Source organism: Ctenocephalides felis, unplaced genomic scaffold, assembly GCF_003426905.1.
Source record: "Ctenocephalides felis isolate EL2017-DRISC unplaced genomic scaffold, ASM342690v1 CF-g0.4_SCAFFOLD_03572, whole genome shotgun sequence".
Lineage (NCBI taxonomy): Eukaryota > Metazoa > Arthropoda > Insecta > Siphonaptera > Pulicidae > Ctenocephalides > Ctenocephalides felis.
The window spans coordinates 2,692,882-2,718,452 of NW_020539726.1; the positions used below are offsets into that span (position 1 = coordinate 2,692,882).

Consider the following 25,571-nt stretch of genomic DNA (forward strand, 5'->3'; position numbering starts at 1 on the left):
GAAATTTTGTACACAAATATTTGTTTAGAGTAGCGTGGAGCACAAAGGTCCAGTTTGACTTTGAACAATTATATTGTGAAAACTAAACCAATTATATCATAACAAATAACACATATCAAACAATCATTTAGCTATGTTCAGTAAAACATTATAGAAATGTGTTTTGCAAAAAAAATTGTCACCTGGTCCTTTTCACCCCAATGACGGGGTAAACTGGGACGGCTAGAGGGCAAATGGAACCAATTACTTTCATTTTTTTATTTTTATTTTAAAGGATTTTTACGAAATAATAGCTACATTATTCAACTAATGCAAAATGCAAAAATCACGGTACATTTTTACAGAGATAACATGTTATCTCTGTAAAATCACTTTAAAATTAAAAATAAAGGAAATAAAGTAATCGGATCTATATATTTTGTTGGAATAACTTCTCTCTTGTAAAATTTCTTTTGTTAACTTAATTTAGTTTTTTATTTACTATTATTCATTTTTTACAAATTTGCTAGGGTAAAGGTTTAGCTGGTTCCTTTTACCCCACTCACATGTAACATTTATTAGAGCTTATAAAACTGTTGAACTTGATGTAAAAATTAACAAAGCAACTTATAAAACAATTAAATAACGTATAATTAAAAAATTAAGGTTTCGTAAATAACGGTTATCACAACCAAAAAAACTAAACGAAAGAAAATACTTTTGTTATGGATTTTCAAACATTCCCGTTTATTTTCCGATAGCACCAACGTCATAAGAATCGAGGTGATGCCAGCTTATACATCTTTTTTTATTCTTCTTTCAAATATTATTAAACCCTACCCTACACATATGAAGGCTATAAACCACTTTCGAAATAATATTTTAACGTGTAATAAGTTATTATGTATTTTCTGTATAATATGATTAATATTCAAGAATGTAAGATGTTACCTAAATTTATCAATATAACTACTAATGCAATCAATCAAAATTCATATGGAATTCATATGGATGGATTATGATATACACTTGAAACAATATTGGAACTTTTTATGTTTATTATTAATTATATTTGAAAAAATCTAATTTATTTTTTATAAAATTTATTATCAAATTCAAAGACAGCAATCGTATGATATTCACATATGTTGCAATATCGATTATTATCGTCGTTCCAATGCTGAGCACTCTTTATACAACCAGTTGAATCCGTAGTCTTGGATAGAAGCCAAGATTTTTATTGTGCTCAGCGCGCAGCAAAAAAACCCACTGGGATTATGGAACATAGGAAATACAAATTGAATTGAGCTCGTAATATATTTCTATCTCCACTTACTTTTCCTCACTACATTTCTTCTCTCGATAATAAGTTGCGATAAAACATATTTTATTTTTGAAGCAAATATATTCGAAATATTAATTCAAAACACTTTTAAATAATCAAGAGCGTTCGTGGTATGATATATTTAAAAGATACTGAATAGTTTTCTACTTCTCATTTACAAAATAGTAACTTAATGTAGCTATGACTTTTTTCTTTGAGTTATAGCCCCTGAATTTTGAGAGATATGTATCATTTTAAATCTTATGAAAATTCATGTTTATGCAGTATCATTTTATTGCTGCAGAATCCAGAAATATACTAATAAGTCGTGCAGTCTTTTTATTAATCGCCTTAAACTTCTAAATTAATTTCTCGCAGATTGAATAACAAATCGATGATAAAATGTTAATGGTTTTGGGTAATTCGAATACAGTGAATACTTTTTTTAATGGGCCCACTGATTTTTTGTCAGTTACGAAGTTAGTTGGAAAAAAAATCTAAGAATTGACCTTTGAAGATTGCCATATTTGACCTTTCTAAGAAGACCTTTTTCATGCAACTCAAAATATAAGATTTATCTAGATTTGTGTGCCACAAATTTATTTTCATACGTTAAGTAGCAATGTAGATCTTTTAAAATGTTCAACCTAGAGGCTTGTAAGATTTACTCAGATCAAATATGGCAATTATATTTATAAAACTGTCAAACTTCATTTTAAAATATATTAAATTTAATTTTGAAGTAATGAAGTATAAGATCTTGCATAAACTCTCTATACAGAGTTTCTTTCAAGTACATGAGTGATTCCTTACAGTAATTTTAAATTAAATGATAAATTTTAAAATAAATAATAAAAAATTGTTTTTATGATTCTCAAAAAAAATTAAAGAGGGTTGAGCGGGGCAATTTATATTTGAGCAATTATATTGTAAAATCTAAAAACCAAACCAATTATGTCACAACAAATAACACAAACAAACAAGTATCTGACTATGTTCAGTAAAACTCTCTGCTAAATCATCATTGTAGAATTGCATTTTATTTGCTGTTTTTTTTTGTAGTTTGTCACCTGGCTCTTACCTCATATAGGTAAAATGAGACAGCCAAGGGGAGAACAGATTCAAGTATTTCAAAATAATAAATACTATTTAAGAATGCAATAAAAATCCGTCTCTTTCAAAGTATTATAGTAACTTTTCAAATCAGAATTACTGTGTAAAAACTTTATTATTTGACTATAGGTAACATTTTATCTTATATTTTTGGATTTATATGTATTATCAACTTTCAAAGTAATTATAAAATTTCGTTCAAGTTTCTTCATAATTATTTAATAATAATTAGCACCTATTTCAGGCCGTCAAGACGTTAATTTTCAGGTTTTTTGTTAATTTTTGTAAAATTGTAAATAAAAATTCAAAATTATGAATGTGAAAGGGTAATTTAACCCGCCTTTTTCATATGAGCATACTAGTTGTATCTAATATTTATTGGTTTTAGAAAAACCCGGGTCACAAAATGGTATCTTCAAAATTAGTGGAATCAATATCTTCAAAATTAAAATCGTAGTTTTTATATTTTCATTTCATTTTTCCGGGCTATTTTTATATTTTCAAATTACTTATATATTTGAATGTACATTCTTTATACTTATACTATCCATTTTGTAGATGCTAATATTACACCTACAGTTTTCTGAGAAACATGAATATCAAATAACTCTTGTCGCATGCTATACATTCAGCATCTTATGGCAAGAATCTTTTGTCATTTCTCATATTCAATTTGCATAAATTTATATTTTTCACAATAAAAGTAAATGTTAAATTCAATATTAAAATAGAAAATAAATGTAATGAAAAAAATTTATTATCAAATTCTTTATAGATTTAAAAAGCAAAAGTTGTAGCAATGAAACAGTTCACACACAAAACGACGCAATAAAGCAGAAGTAGAATAAAATCAATATCTTTTATGGCACTATAAAATGTTATACTTGCAATCTAGACGCAAATTTTGACATAAACTAGTACTTACATCTACAATGGATCATTTTTCTCTCTTTTACAAATAGCTCAAGGGATCAGGAGCCAAGTCACCAGGCGGCGACCTCGACTGGCGCAACAGGTCCGGAATGCGAAGTGGGGCATGTAGTCGTTCGAATTCACCGCCTAGACGCGGCGAGGAGTTTATGGCTAATATACCGTCAATCCAACGAACTCCCGCTTCTCGTAGACAATCAGTGCGAATAACGAAGCAGCACAGTTACGATGAGGAACTTAAAAGCGCTGGAGGTGCAGGAGGACAGACGGCTGGCGGTTTGCCGGGTGGACGAGATAGTGAAGGAGGCACAGGACTTGGATTGCCTGCGCCCATACCTAGAAGGTTTGATAATTTATGTTTTTATTGAATGTATTTACTAATGTTGTGACGGATAGGGGTTGATAGCCCTCTTCTCGGGGATTGCAACGACTTCCACATATTACATCTTAGCGTTGCAACCCCATTACGAAAGGGTTACTCCAACTCCTTAACTCGACTTCTATAAACACCCTGTAATTACCTATGGAAACTAAACCAACTAACTACGCGAATGAAACAAAATGTACTTTTGACTTATTTAATATTACTTTGGTATTAAACCAAACTTGCGTACAGTCATGTCCTCTGCCTAAACTCTAATTCACAATCTATAAACCGATTAACCGGATTAACATAAACGGAGTATTGGAACAGAGGGACTTATAAACAATAATGTATCTGACCTTTGCTGGAACAGGTTTTTCTCTCCTGGCACAATACACACACCACTATACACTAAGCGGGTCTAAGGGCTCGCGCCCGGACCCGACCAACCTCCTCAGAGGATGTTACATTTCTTAATGATCTTTTCAACCCACGACTTGGACCTTCAATTGTTGTTACAATATGGTTAATTCAATCAAAATATTTGGATGTGATTTTCACTTCTTTTATCATTTTTGGATTTTTTACATAGGGGGTAGGATAAGTTTTACCCACGTAGTGTAAATCTTCAAAATAGAAAATATTTGTAGATATTTTTACGTTTACTTTATACACGGGTCATCAAAATTCATTATAGATGTATGGGTTCTTCAGCAAAGTATCTCATTTTGACCCATACAAATCGACCCGCTTTAATATTCATACAAACATACTACATCTTTTTTCCTTTGGACCCCATCAACTATCGAACTATGTTTTTTACTATTCTTCTAAAATTGGTCTTCTGTCCCCTTATAAAATATTTAAATAACGTGTATCTAATAATTATATGCAGGTATCATAAACTAAATGCAAGCGCTCAAAACCAAAAAAACTACAAAACAAGAATTGTTTAGTTGATAGCGACTGATTACATATCTTTAGTCTTTTAATCTGAAATAGTATTATTAACACATTCTATACCTAGCTTGTTTTTGAGTTATTGATGGTATATCTTTTTACCCTGCCTTTAGGTTATATCGGGTCTTTAGGTTTCGCCCTATCCTAGTAATAATATTTTCATATTTTCAAGTTGCGAATCTATATATATATATATATATATATAACTTGTAGAATACATTCCAAAAATACTTGATATTTACTATACCAAATATTTAATCTAACCCTTTTGCATGGAACACTCGAGTTTTACTTAACAATTTTAGAAGAAAGTGTCAATTTAGATGCATAACCAATCTTTTTGTCTGCCCTTTTCAAGACATACATTTATACATACAAAAAAATAGCAAGTGTAAATACTTTTTATTAACTATTAAGCTATTTACAATCTCACAAGAATTGTGATATGTTAGTTAATGAAATCACTTTGTACAAACGATTTTCATTATATAAAATCTTGATTGAAAATTTAAGTTATTTGAACTAATTTTTACCTGATACAGATATCCGTACCAATATTGAAAGTACATGATATTTTCAGAAATATTTGTAAGAATATATATCTTTATAAAGTTTTTTTACAATAAAATATAAGAATGCGTTATATAAAAATTCATTTCAATTGTTTTATAACTTCATAATTGCAGCATCATCTCTATTGAAAACTGGAAATTTCTTAACAATTTACTAAGAAGCAAAACGTCGGATCTGTCATTTCTATAAATTCTTGCAAACAACTGAACCGCAAATATACTGTGCGGAGGTTGAAGTTCTTCTATCATAACTTTGCGGCTTCAATTAATTAACTCTCAATGTATAAATATACGTTGAATGAAAGTTTTCAAGTGAAGACGCTGCTGAGCTATCCCAGAATAACTTTATGTTGAAAGTAGAATTTGTAAATCCTAATTGAAGATTATAAAATGTGAGAAATGAAATGACTTCAAGACGATGTTATATGTTAATTTATATATATATATATATACATATATATATATATATATATATATATATGTATATATTTGACTCACTAGCTATATTTCATTATCGCCTTAACTTAAATATCCCAAACTGGTCTATAACACAGGCCTACAATTTTTTTTGTTTGGTGCATCAAACGTTAGAGCTGATTGTTATAGTATTTTTTGCGCTGATATCAAATCTGCAAACCATTTATGCGTATCAGCTCTAGTTTTGAACTTGGAAAGAAGTTGCCGAAACCAGGTCCATTGTAGGTCGTCACGGAAAAGGCCGAATGGGTCTTGTAAGTTTGTATGTACGAGTAGCCATATCTCATTAAAATAACATTCTGAATTGTATTGCTATTTTATACTTTCATTCCTTATATATCATATACAGTAGAACCTCGATTATCCGGACCTCGGTTATACGGATTCGCGATTATCCGGACATAATCGCGTCTGAACTTGTATATTTCGACCGCGCCGCTGTTTCGCTGCCCCGCGCTGCATTATCGCTTTATGTAGTTTGTTTGCAATTTTACTAGTGTGTTCTGACGTGCATATATACATTTTTAAAGGGTGGTGTTATCCCTTAAAAATAAAATAAATATTATAGAATCATTAAAAAAGGCGAAACCGGCCGTAAATTAGCTGATAGGTATGGTGTAGGTACATCCACTATAAGCGATATCAAAAAGAATGCCGATTCAATTTTGTCTTTTCGTACACGTGAAGAGGGGAGTGAAAATCGGAAAATGATGAAGACCGATTTTTGATTATCCGGATGCCCATCGACAACAATTAGTCCGGATAATCGAGGTTCTACTGTATATCATATCTTGAAAACTAAAGCTCATAGAAAAAAAACAATGTCATTTTTGAAATCAGCGCCCCAAATATACTTAAAAACAGCATTAAAATCGTTTGCACCATTTTCTCTGTTGGCCTGTGTAATATTTGCTTTATCAAAATCAATGCAATTATTTAATATTTTAATTTTACTATTATTTTACTTTTTAACTTCCCGTAGGGTAAGTTATTGTAATGGGCCGAAAATCGGAATTGAAAATTTTTACATTTCTCGACGCTTTGAAGGTTTCTGAACGTTTTGGCATACCTCAGAAAAAATGGATGTGTGTGTGTGTGTGTGCGTGTGTGTATGTATGTGTGGATACAAATTTCCAGTCACGTTTTAGGGCGCACGGATCAACCGATTCAAATGGTTCAAAAAACATTCGATTCCTATTGATAAGGAAAAGAGCTGATTAGTTTTTGGCAAAGGCAGGTCCAGCCGTTTCGGAGATACAGAGCAAAGAGTGCAGAAAATAGAAATCGAATTTTTGAGAGAACGGAGTATCCGATTTGAATGATCTAAAAAACATTCAATTAGTAATGATTGGGAGAAGTGTTTATTAGTTTTTGGAAAAGGCAGGCCCAGCCATTTCGAAGATACGGAGCTAAATATGTAAAAAATGGCAGTTTTTGAGAGAACTAAGCGTCCGATTTAAATGATTCAAAGAACTTTTTGCTTGTCTTAACAAAATAATTTATTTTGGAAAAAAAAATTTTGTTTCATTTTTTTTTTTTTTTTTGTATATCGAAAATATTTCAGATTTTATTTTATTATTTTATATTAGACAATGATATAATATTTATAATAATCTATTTGAAAACATTCAGTATTCAACGGGAAGTTCCGTTGTTGTTGTTTGTTGAATAATTTATACAATTTTCAGAAAGCTTATTGTATAATACTACACGTATCATACTCTGCAAATCATTTTAAGGCGCTCAAATTTTGGAACAATTTTGTGTATTGTAACTAGTTTGCAAGTTTATATGTGCAGTTGCTTGAATCTTACCTAGAGCTTTCCTGATCACGACATGGCGTTGAATAAATTAACTAATCAAGAATCTGTTGATACATTATTACTCCATAAACCACCCTGTAGTTACCGCTAGTGATACATCATAGGCTATAGTAATACTGTCGGTGATCTGACGTTCTAGTATAATTATAGAATGAATTGCTAGATACTTTCAACAGAACAACTGAAAACAGGTATAAGTTTTTTTAATGAAAAAAATCAGAATTTTTTTTCTGAAAAATAACTTTAGTTTTTCTATGAAGTATTTCTATGAGAATGAAAATGAGAAATTAAAAATTACATAATTTTGCTAGTGTATTTTAATCAAATTCAGTTCAGTGCTAGATGGAATCATTGGAACTAAATGTAAGCCAAATGTATTAACAAAAATCATGCCATTTCTTGGTTTTTATTTTTATAGTCCAGTCATTTGGTGCAAAAAAAGGCTGTTGCCGGTACAGTACTCCGGGAATTCTGAAAATTGGTAATCTCATAGATTTCGAGGTGCTCTTTACGAAAATCAACTTTGCCACCTCAAATTTGAGCGGCAAGTTGCCGCCATATTGGAAAAATGGCGTCAAACAACAGCTTTTTTAAAATATCTCCTTGTTGGCTGATTCTGCGATAAAAGTATCTATGTACGAGTTAAACTAGATAAAATTTCCTACAATTCCTTAGAAAACCGTTTTTTTGTAAAATTGATAGTTTGAGAGTACTGCCGCCTCAAAGTCTTTGCTGCTCTCGCCGTAGTATCAAATCTCTCCATTAATGACAGCACCTCGAACTTGACCACATTCTCTCTAATAATTAATATTTTCAATGTTAAATTGCGAGTAAGATCTAGAAATAAAATTACTATTACTCAAATTTTCAAATAATAAAATTATCAAGAAATTGCCAATTCCTTAACAACATCATAATATTAAATTAAAATTACTGAATTACAATAAAATAATAATCATCGTTAAATTTTACTATTCATTATTATCACGATAATTTAGCAGCTATTAATTATAATCATTCGTAAACCATAAATTAATTTTGATGCTTCAGCACGCCATTCAAATTAGTCTTGTTTGTATTTGTGAGTTAATGCGCTCATCAATTCGTGAAGTGCCCCATAAATCTATGACCTGGAATTATATATATTATAGTTAAAACTATATAATTTTTTTTGACAAATATAGCGTTTCCAGCAATGCAATATAAGTATATGTATTATGTATACCAGTTCTCGATATACAAAAAAATTTTTTTGTTTGAAAAAAAAAGTTGAAACAAATTTTGTTTCCAAAATCAATTATTTTGTTAAGACAAGCAGAAAGTTATTTGAATCATTTAAATCGGACACTTAGTTCTCTCAAAAACTGCCATTATTCACACATATAGCTCCGTATCTTCGAAATGGCTGGGCCTGCCTTTGCCAAAAATTAATAAACACTTTTCCCAATCATTACTAATTGAATGTTTTTTAGATCATTCAAATCGGATGCTCCGTTCTGTCAAAAACTTGATTTCTATTTTCTGCACTTTTTGCTCTTCATCTCAGTAACTGCTGGACCTGCCTTTGCCAAAAACTAATCAGTTTATCTCCCTATCAATAGGAATCGAATGCTTTTTAAACCATTCAAATCGGTTGATCCGTGCGCCCGAAAACGTGACTGGAAATTTGTATCCATACATACATACACACACACATCCATTTTTTTCTGAGGTATGCCAAAATATTCAGAAACCTTCAAAACGTCGAGAAATGTAAAAATTTTCAATTTCGATTTTCGGCCCATTACAATAACTTACCCTACGGGAAGTTAATAATACATCACATGCACTCACAGCTAAACTATTTTTCTATCACCATATGGCTTATAAGGGTATATGGCGCATTGAAATCCTTAAAAAAATTGTAGGAAAAATATTACGATTTTGGGTCACCATACGTTAAGAACGATAATAGACGAAATAAACCATATAATAATAATTGTACGTAATGTAGATTAGAGTTCATAATTTTAATCACCAAAAGGTTTTCGAAGCTGATCATGTGTCCGTAGTAAAAAGGTAGATTAGCAACCGCTAGTCAGCTTAATAAGCATCAATAGTGATTTTCACTTGAGATTATAGATCTCTCATATATCAAGTGAAAATAGACTTTCGTGGCTTTCCCGTCATATATAATCCCATTCCAAACGAATCTCGTTATTTGTTCACATTAACTCTGAAACCTAAAACTATCTAAAACTTTATTTAAACATTTTTCGCTTTCAATAACACACATTCCTTGAAATGTTTAACCATTCAACATATATAAACTAATTGTAAACAATGACTGAATTTTGATATTTTTTGTCTAGAAAACACTATACATTTCATAATCTATATTTTAACACGGACTTTTAACGTGAACTCAATCACAAAACATATATAAACATTATTAATTAATAATTAATAATTGATTAATTAAAAATCTTTTTTTAACTTCCCGTAGGGTGTATGTGTGTGTACAGATACAAATTTTTGTCGACGATTTCGGGAACACCGATCAACCGATTTGAATAATTCAAAAAACATTCGGTTCGTATTGATAAGGAGATGAGCTGATAAGTTTTTGGCGAAAGCAGGTTTAGCCGTTCCAGCTAACTAAGGAGATGAGCTGATCAGTTTTTAGCGAAGGCAGGTTTAGCCGTTCTAAAGATACGGGGCAAAAGTGCAAAAACGGTAACTCAGTATTTAAGAGAACGGAATGTCCGCATTTAATAATTCAAAAAACATTATACTTTTATTGACAAGATAAACAACTGATTAAATTTTTGGGGAGGCAGGTCTAGCTGTTATAGACTCTCTATAAAAATAAATTAACTAGTGGGGTGGGTGGCATCGTGCCTTAAGGCAAATTGCTGGAACTTCCCGTACCGTAACGAAATGTTCGAGGAATACTGAATGTTTTCAAATAGATTATTATAAATATTGTAACATTGTCTAATATTTATAAGAAGTATATAAACTGAATTGCAAATTTAAAATTATTTGTTTAAGTCATATTAGAACTTTAGTCAGAATAAAAATAAAATCTGAATTATTTTCGATATACAAGAAAAACTAAAAAAAAAAAAATTATACTATTTTTTTTCCAGAATCAATTATTTTGTTAAGACAAGCAGAAAGTTCTTTGAATCATTTAAATCGGACGCTTAGTTCTCTCAAAAACTGCCATTTCTTACATATTTAGCTCCGTGTCTTCGAAATGGCTGGGCCTGCCTTTGCCAAAACGTAATAGACGCTTCTCCCAATCATTACTAATTGAATGTTTTTTAGATCATTCAAATCGGATACTCCGTTCTCTCAAAAAGTCGATTTCTATTTCCTGCACTCTTTGCTCCGTATCTCCGAAACGGCTAGACTGGCTTCGCCAAAAACTAATCAGCTCTTTTCCCTATCAATAGGAATCGAATGTTTTTTGAACCATTCAAATCGTTTGATCCGTGCGCCCGAAAACGTGACTGGAAATTTGTATCCATACATACATACACACACACACACATCCATTTTTTCTGAGGTATGCCAAAATGTTCAGAAACCTTCAAATCGTCGAAAAATGTAAAAATTTTCAATTTCGATTTTCGGCCCATTACAATAACTTACCCTACGGGAAGTTAAAAAAATGTCGTTTGGCGGTCAAAAATGTTTATTGGACATATGTACATCATATTATCAGATATTTTATAGAAATTTCAATAATGTGTACACATTTTGTATAAAATTTTTTGGGTTCCATACCAAGATTTTTAATTGCGGTACGGGAAGTTCCAGCAATATGCCTTAAGGCACGATGCCATGCACTCCACTAGTTTACATTTTTCAACTCTCAAACTTTTGGTACTGGAAGTTCCAGCAATTTGCCTTAAGACACGATGCCACAGACCACTAGTTCTTCTTAGTATTTACTACATTAACAGGCGCAACAGACTTATATATCTGACTTTTCTCGCATGTAAATTGACTTTCATCACTTTCATATTTAATCAATATTTAAGGCTTTCAATCTATTGTCAATCAGATAGTAATAGATGCAATGATATTCTTCACTTTTTACGACATATTTGTATTGGTCAGTTTATATTTATGTTACTTGGATTTTTTAGTTACTTCTCAAATAGTTGGAACCCTTGTTGTCAGCTTCTAAGGTGGTAGGTTTTTCTCGCACCTGCCTTTTCACTTTATATATGCCTCCATGCGTCGTGGCGCTCGTCGTACCCAGTATAAAGCAATTTTTAGTGCCTAATAGTCTTTTTATCCATATTCATGGCATATAATATAATATTATTCAAAGTTACGTGTATCTAAATTTTTGATTCAAACAAAAGCGCTGAAAATGTCGGTACAAGTGATAAATGTTAAAAAGAGAAAACGAAATGAAATCACTATGGTTTTACGAAAAAATGATGATTTGTTCCAAAAACTCAAACCACATTTGTTTAAAAAGAAGCATATAGAAGAAAAGATGAAATATCTCTTGGCTTATCAACAAATATTTTTTGTAGACATAAGTGTAAATACATGGTCCTGCAGAAACAATGGATGTATTTGAATTAAATTAATTAAATGATGACCATAACCAAAAGTTTGTGTATTGCTAAATGTTTACAATATAATAAAGTTAATTTGTAAAAAAGAATATTTTGTTTTTGATACAGAGGAGGCTATGTGTTCTATGAGGGTTTCTTTGCAATTTCTGCTCTGATTGCTTCTTTTGAGACATAGTTGGTTTGAGGACAGTTAGTATGCATATTTTTTACAAGATGACCAGTAGAAAAATATCACATGATGTCAGATCATGCGCGAGCGCTTGCCATATTTTGTGATTGGGTTGTGAAATAATTTGTTTGCGAAACATCTGATTTGTCATGATCTGTGGCCCTGTTCATTATTGACTGCTTGTTTGTTTTGGCTATTTTGCTGGCAACTGTAATATGTCTTTTGTAAAAATATTTTTAATTTTAGTAATAACCTCAAAGGTATATAGTAACCTCGAAAAACTCGAAGTTCCAGCAATTTTCCTTAAGGCACGATGCCATACATCACTAGTTATGAAACTTTTTTTGACCATAAGTATCATGGACCTATAGATCATAATAAAATATTACGGCTCTTTAATCAGCCATTTAATTTTAAAATTTTGATGCAAGTTTGAAAAAATATGATGATCGTGAAAACTTATGTCAAGAGTTTTGTGATGCGATAAGTCAAAATTTCACAAATTTAAAAACGTTATTATAACCATTGGCCGCGATTAGGTTTTCGAAAAGACCGGCCAAGACATTAGAAATGGCTTTGGAATTAGCTAAATAGTAAGTGTGCAGTCTACAATACTTCTAGTTGTGTAAAAAAGTTACCATTTATTTGAAATGCAAATTACAAATTATATATGTAATCGTGTCAGAACTTCCTTATAGCAGAAGCTTGATATTTAAATTTTTTTCATAAAATTTAACATGGCCATAAAGTTTGTGCACTAAACAATTCTACAAAAATTGGTTGAATTATATAAATTAAATAAAATTTGGAATAATAAGCTACAAATTCAGAAAATACATGCACTGTAATTAATATAATTACAAGTAATTTAAATGCTTTTATATTTTAATTAGAAATCATAATAGTTAGATTTAATTGAAGACGAAAACTATATGCTATATTTTTATTATTTTTATGCTTACAGAGCATCCGCTTATGATGTGTATGCACCGGGAGTTATGCAGACAGCTCAGCGTGCAGCCGCACCTGAAGAAAGGGGCCCCTCACCTGTCGGCCCACGACGAGCTTCTTTCCGGGTAGCTCCCGACGATACGCCCGGTCCTCAGAAAGATTCTTCGCCAAGTCCCGATGGAGGCATGGCGCCCTCATTATTTGTTGATGAAGACAGACGCACACGGAGGAGGGGCAGTCAACTGTATGTTTATAAATATTTCATTGTATTACCTAGATATTATTTTTAATGCTATAGAAATTATCAGGAATTAAGTAATATATTTTTTATGAATTTTGTGATGAAACTATTATATAATTATAAACTGATAATTTTGTGTATTAGTAGGGTAGCTTGTTTTCTCTAAATCATCATATCTTTGGATTGAGTGATTATATTCCTACAAAATAAAGATGGGCTGCAACTATTCCTCTACAACAGTTTTCTACAAATAATGTTTATTATTTTACAATTAAGCATTTGCTAGAAAAAGTGTCTTACCTCCTGTTCGAAGTTAGTTGTAACATCTACTGAAGCAAATAGTAACGACAAAAAATCACAATAATACCACTTATCATTTTTTTTGTTCATTTTTCATTTTTAACAAAATTGACACCTTGCTAAAAATAGCTGTATCACATTTTTCATGTAACACATCATACATGATATACTCTGGCCAATCTACTTCGTTTGTGTGTAATATTTACCAGAAGTTAGAAAATACTACTCTTCGGATTCAGTTGCCGAATTTATTAGTTCTGTTTACTTCAGTTTAATTTTGTTGATTTATTTTTGGCTTTTCCCTTCGCTTTTCATTTACTTATTTATATTTGTTTTTTATCGTTTTTTCCATATTTCTCTAAAAACTTTGTAAGTTCTTTTGCAGGAGTATCCATCTGTCGTTTTTCTTGATACAGCCTTTGCCCATTAAAACCAATGTGGTCTAATCTTTGATGGAAAATAAATTACTTGTAGATTGGAGCAACTCAGAGTTTACAACTTGATTTAATTTGTAATTTTTGTAGTCCAGGAAATAAAAGCAAACAAAAATTGTTGCGCATTATCAAAGATTACGAAATTTGGTGTTATTCAGATTAATTATTATTTAATATTATTTAATTAATTAGTTATTAATTCATTCAGATGTATAAAATTTGAAATTAGTCGATAAAAATAGTACAAAAGTATATTTCTAGATAACACATTTTTATATTACCTGTCAAAAATGACGGACCTGCATAATTCTGTATTTTGCATTGGTCTGCTGGACTGTGGCTATGACAAAAATAGTGTTCGTGCGTGACAGTTTAGTGGCTAGACAGGACGTTGTACATGTCCAAACGAGGCAGAAAAATATTTTAATATCGTTCGAGATCTTACTTATCTTTCTTACATTAAGCGCCTAGCTCTCCTACTTCAACCCATACGTTCAAATATTACGATGTAATTAGATTACCCGAAGAAACTAATCAGTTTTTTACGTCGTCAGTACCATAGATATGTAAACATCAGTACGAATCAGTACGAATCGAATTTTGTTTGAATTACATATTTAAATCGGGCTATTTGTCTTTTTCCATAACTTGGGCGAACAACTGTATTTGCTGTGTTATGAATTATCAAAATATTCTATGTATCTTTTTTAACTTCCCGTAGGGTAAGATATTGTAATCGTCCAAAATTCGAAATTGAAAATTTTTGCATTTCTCGATATTTTAAAGGTTTATGAACATTTTAGCATACCTCAGAAAAAATGGATGTGTGTGTGTATGTATGGATGAATACAATTTTTCGGTCACGTTTTCGGGCGCACGGATCAACCGATTTCAATGGTTCAAAAAAAAATCGATTCCTTTTGATAGGGAGATGTGCTGATTAGTTTTTGGTAAAAGCAGGTCCAGCAGTTACGGAGATAAAGAGCAAAGAGTGCAGAAAATAGAAATCGAGTTTTTGAGAGAACGGAGCATACGATTTGAAGGATCTGAAAAAGATTAGTAATGATTGGGAGAAGTGGTTATTATTTTTTGGCAAAGGCAGGCCCAGCCATTTCGAAGATACAGAGCTAAATGCGCGAAAATGGCAGTTTTTTAGGGAACTAAGCGTCCGATTTAAATGATTCAAATAAATTTCTGCTTGTTTTAACAAAATAATGAATTTTGGAAAAAAAAAATTTTGTTGCAATTTTTTTTTCTAAATTTTTTTTCTTAATTTTTTTTTTGCGAAAATAATTCAAATTTTATTTTTAGTTCTGATTAAAGTTGTAATATATTTTAGACAAATAATTTCAACTTTGCAATACAGTTTATATAATTCTTATAAATATTAGACAATGTTACAATATTTATAATAATCTATCTGAAAACATTCACTATTTCTCGAACATTTCGTTACGGTTCGGGAAGTTCCAGCAATTTGAATTAAGGCACGATGCCATATACCCCACTAGTTTTTTTTTTTTGAATTCGTGTAATTCGACCAAGTACTGTCTTATCATGTATGAAAGTATCAATAAATTGTATATTCAATTCAAAACATATATTGATGATATGACATATAAGTTAACTTTTCCAGAGACTTATAATTCGGTATTCTTTTTTTTACTTACGAAAGTTCATATTTTATTTTGCTCGAAGATAAACAGAATTTTGAAAGTAATTGGAACTATAATGGATTCTTTGCCAATCCAGATATATGCCGGGTGTTATGTATTCAATGAATTGTATAAAAGCTTTTAGCAGTTCTATTTTGCTTTCATTATTATGATGAATAATAAAAATGTCTGGCTTGTCAATAATAATAAACGACTCAAACTTCGTAGTCAATGCTAAACAACCGATGTGGGCGAAAAGCTATTACATTATAAGAGTCTGATAAGATTCTATCAATGATTCTGTCTGTTCACTAGACAGTGATAAACTATGATTATAATGATAATGGAAAGACAACGAACAAAAACCACGATGATATTTGAATTATGCACATATAAGTTTAAGTTATATGCACATTTAATATGCGGTATAATTCATTTTCTAAATTAAACCTAGGTTCTAGGTATATTTCAATAAGTGAATATTAAAACTAAATAAATACAACAATAAACTAGTGGGGTGTATGGCATCGTGCCTTAAGGCAAATTGCTGGAACTTCCCGTACCGTAACGAAATGTTCGAGGAATACTGAATGTTTTCAAATAGATTATTATAAATATTGTAACATTGTCTAATATTTATAAGAATTATATAAACTGAATTGCAAATTTAAAATTATTTGTTTAAATTATATTAGAACCTAAATCAGAATTACGTTTAAGATCTGAATTATTTTCGATATACAAAAAAAATCTATTTTCTGCACTCTTTGCTTCGTATCTCCGAAACGGCTGGACCTGTCTTTTCCAAAAACTATTCAGCGCATCTTCCTATTAATAGGAATCGAATGTTTTTTGCACCATTCAAATATCCATACATACATACACACACACATCCATTTTTCCTGAGGTATGCCAAAATGTTCAGAAACCTTCAAAATGTGAAGAAATGTGAAAAATTTCAATTTCGATTTTTGGACGGTTACAATAACTTACCCTACGAAAAGTTAATAAATATAAATATTTGGAAACGAAGTGATATTAATTTACTCCTGATCCCCAGAAAAAAACTGAAATGTAAACAAAATAAAATATATATAAAAATATATAAAAAATATAAAATATGTATAAAATATATGTATTTTTATTTGAAAATAGCCCTTCTGGTCACAGCTATGCAAAGAGTATATATCTAATAAGCTTTAAAGAGAAAAATAGTATTAGTATTGTATTACGTCACATAATGTGATAATTTATATATGACCTATAATATATATATATATATATATATATATATATATATAATTGTTATATACTTTCTTGGCTATTTTATTGAAACATTTTATGGTGATAGAGATTTCTTGGCCTTAATAAACATTTCTTTTTTTTTCTAAATAGTTAAATGTCAATACTTATTCATGAAGTCGATTACTTACTCATAACACCAAGTTTATGCTACTTGCCCTAAGGCATAAGGCTCCTTTCAACTAGATAAATTTCATCTTAATTTCATTTCTAACATAAATTATAGTACATGAAACTAATCTGTCGATTTTTTCTGCTCTCAATATTTTTGCATCTAGTTGGTGTGATTTCATAGGTTGTTTGTTGTTTTTTTTTACAAAGTATGCATTGTTTTTAATTCAGTTTTATCTATTATATATTTTATCGCTTTATAAACATATTTGTTTTCCATGTTGGGGTCACGTCGACGTTTATCACTTTGTACACATTGCAAGCAAGAATATATCAGTTTCTAAATATAAAATGTCATTGGAAATTACGAGATGTCAAATTGAAAATTTACTAAATGGTAATAACGAAACAAAGCTGTGACTGTGTTGTGCTATAAATATTCCAAAATGTTATACCAGTTTATCATAATATCTTTAATAGCATCATGTTATGGAAATATCATACGAGTACAATTACATAAAGTTAAAAGTGTTCGTACCCAATTGCAAGAACTTGGAAAGAAAATAGAGCAGTTACCATTTAGGTATGATCCTGAAAGTATTCCTGAGCCATTATCAAATTACCTAGATGCTCAGTATTATGGACGTATTACCATTGGTAATCCTCCGCAAGCATTCAATGTTAATTTTGACACAGGATCGTCAGACCTATGGATTCCGTCCCAACAGTGCCAAGTCGCAAATGTCGCTTGTTTAGTGCATAATAAATATGACAGCTCAAAATCTTCCACATACATTAAAAACGGTACCAATTGTGCTATTGAATATGAATCTGGAAGTGTTACTGGATTTTTATCTACTGACACAGTCAATATAGGTGGATTAGATATTGTAAATCAAACGTTTACTGAAGCTACGGTTGAACCAGGATTAGCTTTTGTTACCGCAAAATTTGACGGTATCCTCGGATTGGGATACAGTTCACTTTCTATCGATGGTGTAGTTCCAGTGTTTTATAATATGTTTCAACAAGGATTGATTGAAAACCCGATTTTTTCTTTTTATCTCAACCGCGATCCTACCGCTTCAATTGCCGGCGAAATTTTACTGGGTGGATCTGATCCAGACCATTACAGTGGCGAATTTACATATTTGCCTGTGACCAAAACAGATTTTTGGCAATTTAAAATGGATTTGGTTAAAGTTGGAAATCAGTCATTTTGTGTTGGTGGATGTGAGGCCATTGCAGATACTGGCACGAGACTTTTTGTTGGACCTAAGGAAGACATGCAATTATTAAATAACTTTATAGGCGCTACCCCAATAATGGGAGGTGAATATATGATCGATTGTCGCAATATGACAAAATTACCAGTAATTGAATTCATTTTAAATGGAAAAAGTTTCAAATTAGAAAAAACTGATTATATTATACGAGAAATTCGCAATCAAAAAGTGATTTGTTTGTCAGGATTTATGGGTGTAGACTTACCTTCTGAAAATGGGCTCTTATGGATTCTCGGTGATATTTTTATTGGCAAATTTTATACAACATTTGATATGGGACGTAATCGGCTAGGTTTTGCTCTAGCTAAATGATATATATATATATATATATATATATATATATATGCTGAATTGGATTACATATTTTTATATATATTGTACTAGAATTATAAACAACATACAAATTTGTTACTTAAAACAGTTATAGTCCACATAAACAAATTGGAAATAAAATATTCAAGAAATATCTGTTTTACTATTTTTACGTATGCGAATAAAAACAACATTATGTGTGTTTTCAAGATTGATTGATTAATGATCACTAATATATTCACTATAATTATTAGAATGTTATTTCATGCCGTGTATTTATTTATTTTATTTTAATTTAAACTGATGATAGTTTACGTAATCTCGATGTGTTGAGTAATATCATATGGAATGTAGACTTAAGATTATTCTGCAGAAAATATTAGAACTAACACTTATTTATGATATTTGCACTTTTTTCATCATGAAACATCGATATTTTTTTGGTAGTATTTAGAATGTCTAAATCGGATGCCAATTAATTGATTGAGCGTCCGGGCATGATGGTATTTGGTTTAGATATGACTTATTCGAGAGTGGTTGTTTTTGCTTCAGTCGTTCTTTCCTGTGTTCAGAATTAATATTTGATTTGAAATATTAGTTTATTTTACTCGTATTATTTGTCAATATAAAACATTTTTAAAAACTTGTACATGTATTATAATTAGTTATGTACTCTCACGTTTTATGTTATCGTGTAGATAGGGTAGGGCGGGAAACAAAGGTCCAATTTGATTTTGAGCAAATATATTGTGTAAACGAAACCAATCAAATCACCAAAATAACACATATGTTCAATAAAAATCCCAGTTAATTCACTATTTCAAAAATGTTGTTTTTAGCTGTTTTTCAAAAATTTGTAACCAGGTTCTATTTGTCTCATAGGCGGGGTAAATTAAGTCGATCAGGAGGTAAACCGGTTTAATGTCTTGTTTTTAATTTCGAAGCGTTTTCACAAAATAATAGCTACATTATTCAATTAATGCAAAATTTAAATTTCATGGGTGCTGAGATAAAACTATAATTAACTTTGACTTGATATTTTATCAGAAATATTCATCGACAGAGTTGGAATAACTATAATTATTTATTTTTTCTCTTGTAAACTAGCTTATTTAAACTTAATTTAATTTTTATTTGCAATTTTTTATTTTTTACACCTTTTCCAGAATGAAGTTTAGTTTGACTTTTTTATCCCATCCAGGTGTAAGCTTTTATAGAGGTTATATAAGAAACTATTGACTCTAAAAATTAACAATACATCTTATAAGACGTATACTTAAAAATTAAATTAAGGTCTGGAGAACTGAGTAACTGCGCAATCAAAACAAATCAAACGCAAAAATATACTTTTGTTATGGATTTTTAAACATAGCTGTTTTTCTCTTAGCCGTTTATGGTACTTTGAAAATAAAGCCGGCCACAAACAATGCTGTATAATTGCGCCACCTGTGACTTGAACATGTATTCCGTAGCGTCTGTGGGATGTTTTTGACGTAACTTGACAGACTGGTACAAGCAAGTAGGCATGAGCATTTTTCGATTATTTTAATTGCGCAATTATTCAAGTCGGCAAGTTCATTCGTGTGTGGTAGCACATGTCCCATTTTTGGTTTATTTTGTAGCGAATACATAACTCGAAGTTATAAACACTTGAAAGTATTTAAATTAGCCCTGTGAATCATTTCAATTCTCCTCTGATGCTGTGAATATATGAATTAATGAAAAAAATATATTTCCAGGTTATGTTTTGACGTTTCTTATTTGACATGCTTGATATGCATGTGCAAATACTTAACATAAATTCGAGCCATCTGTGGGCACTGTGAAAATACGCTTGGTTGCGCATTCATTCAATTGCACATGTATACAGTTACCTATGTGGCCAGCTTAAGATAAAATAAACTAAAAAAACTGTTCCATAATTCTTGGATTGTTCTATATTTTATAGGGTAGAGCAGGGCCTAAAGGTCCACGGGTACACATGTTCATCAATATTAACTCAAGTCATTGTCTCACTTAAAAACAAGTGAAATATCATATTTTTAATAAGACTACTTCATAGTAGAGGGCAATAAATATTTTATAGTAGATATGTACCACATATCGCCATATAGAGCGACATTATTTCTCAATTCAACTCAAAAACATATATTTTATTAAGTATATATATACATAACATTCCACATTTTTTTCAGTTGAACATTTTACCTGAAGGTATTGTGTCCAGCATATCTGTTGTTAAAAACAATAATAATTATTTAAAATATACTTTATATGACTAAAACAAGAAAAGGTTTAATAATTTTTCCAAAAAACACACAACAATAAAAATACATAAGCAAAAATGGTGCCGCTAAGGTATACATTGGGATCACCCCAATGATAACATAGAAGCCTTAGGCCAATATACACCAGAAATATTTTGGTGTAGCAAGCACGCCATGCCAAACTCTGCATTTGAGATGAAAGTTCTCCGTGAGCTTCTTTATTTTCGAGTACTGTCGGTACGTCAGTCTGTTCATGTTTCTAGAAGAGTAATAGTGTCGCGTCAGTGGGTCTCTTGATTTGCTAAGTACTTGTCGTAAAGCTTTGTTTTGTACAGTCTGTAGCCTCCGTAGGTTAGTCTTTGCTGCCGCGTTGCATGCTGGAGCGCCGAACAATATTATTGGTCGCATTTATTATATTACATACATTATTCGTCAAGTAAAGTGTCCGCTTGTTCTTCACGTTCAGCGGAACTAAGAGATATTAAAAACAAACTAAAAAAATTATTGATATAAAAAAATGTTCTATTTTCCTGTGAAATAATGTTATTTTTTATATTATTTTATACACAAAACTGATTAAATTCTTATAAATAAATACTCACCACGTATTTTCGTAAAGATTAAAAATTTTCTAAAGTTAAACGTAAACGTAGAGCTAATGAGAATAGCCAAATATATATCATGATTGATGTTCGATTTTATGAATGGATCATTGTAGCGCATTATGAGTGTTGTCTATTGTTTAATTTAGGGTGCATTCGACTTGGACGCTTACGCGCTGTGAGCGCGCCGTGAGCGCGCTTTCATCGTTCGACTTGGCGCTGTGAGCGTGGCATAAGCACGCTCGTAGCACCATCGTAGGATGCTCGTAGCACATATTTTGCGCTCACATACGCTCACGCCACAGAGGTAGGGCAGCGTGAGCGTGAGCGTCAGTTGTTTTTACTATCTGTCATTTCATTTGTTTATTAATTGTCAAATTCTTTATAATTCCGCAAAAATGGCAAGCTGTAGATCACAATTTTTTTTAATATTAATATTGATATTAATTAATTTTAAATTTAATTAATTTTAAATAATTTTAAATTTCAATTTTAATATTACTATTAATTAAGCATAAGCTGGCCAAATTTCATTTATTTATTAATTGTTAAATTCTATATAATCCCGCAAAAATGCCAAGTTGTATATCACATTTATTTTTTAATATTAATATTAATATTAAATAATTTTAAATTTTAATTTTAATATTACTATTAATTAAGCATAAGCTAACCAAATTTCATTTATTCATTAATTGTTAAATTTTTTATAATCCCGCAAAAATGCCAAGTTGTATATCACATTTATTTTTTAATATTAATATTAATATTAATTAATTTTAAATTTAATTAATTTTAAATAATTTTAAATTTTAATTTTAATATTAATATGAATTAAGCATAAGCAAACCAAATTTCATTTATTTATTAATTGTTAAATTCTTTATAATCCCGCTGAATGATCCAGAAAGTAATAAAATTTACACAATTACCGTTACCGCCAGTTGCCGCCATTTTGATGCTTATTGACGCTCACAGTATCCAAAACGAACGGAATTTAGTTATCGATTCTAAGCGCTTATCGGCCAAGTCGAACGCTAAAAATTCGTGCTTATAAGCGTGAGCGCTCACAGCGCGTAAGCGTCCAAGTCGAACGCACCCTTAGATACTTTATCAGTTTGACACGTGTAAGTTTATCATCAATAAAAATCATATTTCATTAAACAAAACAATAAATTGAATATATAATATTTATTAAAATAAAAATATGATCCATTAAAATATTCAACATTTAATATTAAATATTTTAATGGATCACATAGCTACATGGATGGCTAATAGAAATTCGTATTTTTGATTGTCTATAATAAATAAATAAATAAGCTAAACAAAAAAATAAATTGATTATTTAAACTTGTATTGAATATTCTAAATTAGTTCTTTCCCCAAAAGCAATCGTTTTGTCAACACAAATAGAAAGTTTTTTAAATCATTCAATTCGAATGCTTAGTTCTCTCATATATTGACGTTTTTGGCACCTTTTGCCTCGTATCTTTGGTATGGCTGGACCTGCCTTTATCAAAAACTAATCAGAACATCTCCCTATCAATACGAATTGTTTAATTCTTCAAATCGGTTCATCCATACGCCCGAAATCGTCTACGGAAAGTTAAAAAATGGATCTTGTGCTCCGCTCTACTCTATATTTAATTTGGTCAGAATTCAAAGCGTTTGAAGTGGATCGTTTTTCATGTATTTTAATATTTGCAGGCCTGACATTGCTGCGTTGCGAGATCGCGGTGCTTTGCCGCCGCCTACGCCATGGTCGGCGTCTGCGCTGGAAGATATGGAAGCCCCTCGACGGCAAGCGTCCGTTGACGGTGAAGCTATCAAGATTGTGATCCATGACGTTGATTCGGGGCCGACAATTCCGGTTGCGGCAGCCGCCAAACGGAGAGTTGTCTTAAGGCGAGACCCAGCGGACAAAACACATCGTAGTAAGTTAACGTCGATATTATATATTTCATTTGCTCTATGATTATATTATTTACTAGTGGTGCATGGCATTGTACATTATGATAAATTTCTTTTATTTCCGAAATATTCAAAGAATAAAAATAATCAGTAACCAATCAAAATTGATCAATGATTAATAACAATTCTTTTGTTGTGTTCAAATATATATCATAACTACTATAAATTGTATAGTTTGTATTTTAAAGTTCAAATGTAATATAAGTCTTATATTTGGATGACAAACTGTATGTGTTTACTATTTTGCAATTGAATTGTAAAGTTAAATTTATTTATTTTAACTGTATGTAAAACTTTAGACCTTACAAAATTTTGAAGTTTAAAGAAAATTTTAAAAAACATCAAAAATTAAAAAAAAAACAAAAAATTAGATTTGTTAGAAACTTTGAAACCGCCGAATCCCTGCTTTTCAAAAAGTAATTATTTTTTCGCACTGTTAACATCAGCAATATGATTTTTGAATCATTCTAATTAAATATTCCGTTCTCTCTAAAACTGATATTTAGGTGGAAGTCCCCGAGTGGCGGACACCTATAAGGTTATTCATAAATAAATCAAAAAATATTTTACGAAATGTTCATTAAATTATGACTTATGTTAGATAACAAAGTTAGAAATCAAACTAAATTAACAAAAACGCAACCTTTGCTAAAAAATAATTAATACTATTAATCAAACTTTGGTAACAAAAAATTTAATTTTACAAAGTGGCTTCTAGTACCGAACATTTCAAAATAACCAGTATTGAACACATAAACAGCTATCTCTACACTCTGGAGTGTCTGCACATGTGTGTTTGACGAAAATTCTTAGATATTGCAAAAAAAAAAATTACTATTCATCTACCCTTTTGTCTGGCCCACACCGATGCCTTCAGCTGGAGCATTCATCATAAGATTTTCATTCTTTGACTAGGAAATACGAAGTATGGGGGCATGTTATGACCGTTAGCACTCAGACAGAACAAAATTTAATAATTGGAATAAATTACGTAAATTCTCACAAAAAATGTCAATATGTTTACTGTCCGGCACTAAGGGACGACTTAGTGTCCGGTGCTGAGGGACTGACATTTTCGTTCATTTGGCGGCAGCTACTAAAATTGGTTAAAAAATTTAATAATATTTTACTATTTTACGGATAACAATCAAGTACAACTTTTATCTTTCCATACCACTCAAATATAAATGCATAAATATGCTAGAATTACTTCCATTGATATATAGGTAACGCCGTGATTTTGCGCCTAAAACAGGAAAAGGTTGCTCTCGCCGTGGCCGTGTGCGTCACAGGCGAGGCTTGGCACGTGATCATGTACCTGTGTGCCCCCCATGCTCCTTGCACTTGTATTTTGAAATGAAAAGATTTATACTCGCTTAAATAATACGTATTAAACAGAGTGTCCGATGTTTGGGCCGTCCGGCGTCAGGAAACTTTCCCCTATGCATTTTTGCTCCATATCTCAAAAATGGCTGGACCTGTCTTTGCCAAAAACTAATGAACATGAGTTATAGCATCTAGTCTTCTCGTAAATATGGGTAAAGAAGCAATCATGAATTACAATATAATAATATTTCTTGGTCTGTCTAACAGTAGAATTGAGCTAATTACAGTATTTTGTATACTACTAAACTAAAACTAAAAGTTTTGAACGCCATTATTATTTTACTATATGTAGTTACAAGGAAAGCATCTATGTTATTTGCATGAAATATTTCTTAATTTGTAGTAGTGAATATTTTTAGAATAAATTGGTAACATAAAATTTTGAAAGTGTTCTAATTTTAGATAAATTGTGACATTTAGAATAATTGTTTTAAAAACCAATACACAACTTCATAA

At 30.8% G+C, this 25,571-nt stretch overlaps 2 protein-coding genes across 2 annotated transcripts in view; both read left to right on the forward strand.

Annotated features, from left to right (window-relative positions):
- Positions 1 to 25,571, forward strand: part of LOC113387711 (regulating synaptic membrane exocytosis protein 1) — a 330,281-nt gene that overhangs the window by 268,211 nt on the left and 36,499 nt on the right. The window contains exons 6-8 of the mRNA XM_026625078.1: positions 3,432 to 3,689; positions 13,259 to 13,489; positions 23,466 to 23,692. Coding sequence (XP_026480863.1) covers positions 3,432 to 3,689; positions 13,259 to 13,489; positions 23,466 to 23,692 — 716 coding nt within the window. The remainder of the gene's footprint in view (positions 1 to 3,431; positions 3,690 to 13,258; positions 13,490 to 23,465; positions 23,693 to 25,571) is intronic.
- LOC113387710 (lysosomal aspartic protease-like) lies at positions 17,711 to 18,886 on the forward strand. Its single transcript, XM_026625077.1, has one exon. It carries the CDS (start codon positions 17,735 to 17,737, stop codon positions 18,884 to 18,886), a length of 1,152 nt encoding a protein of 383 aa, XP_026480862.1. The 5' UTR covers positions 17,711 to 17,734.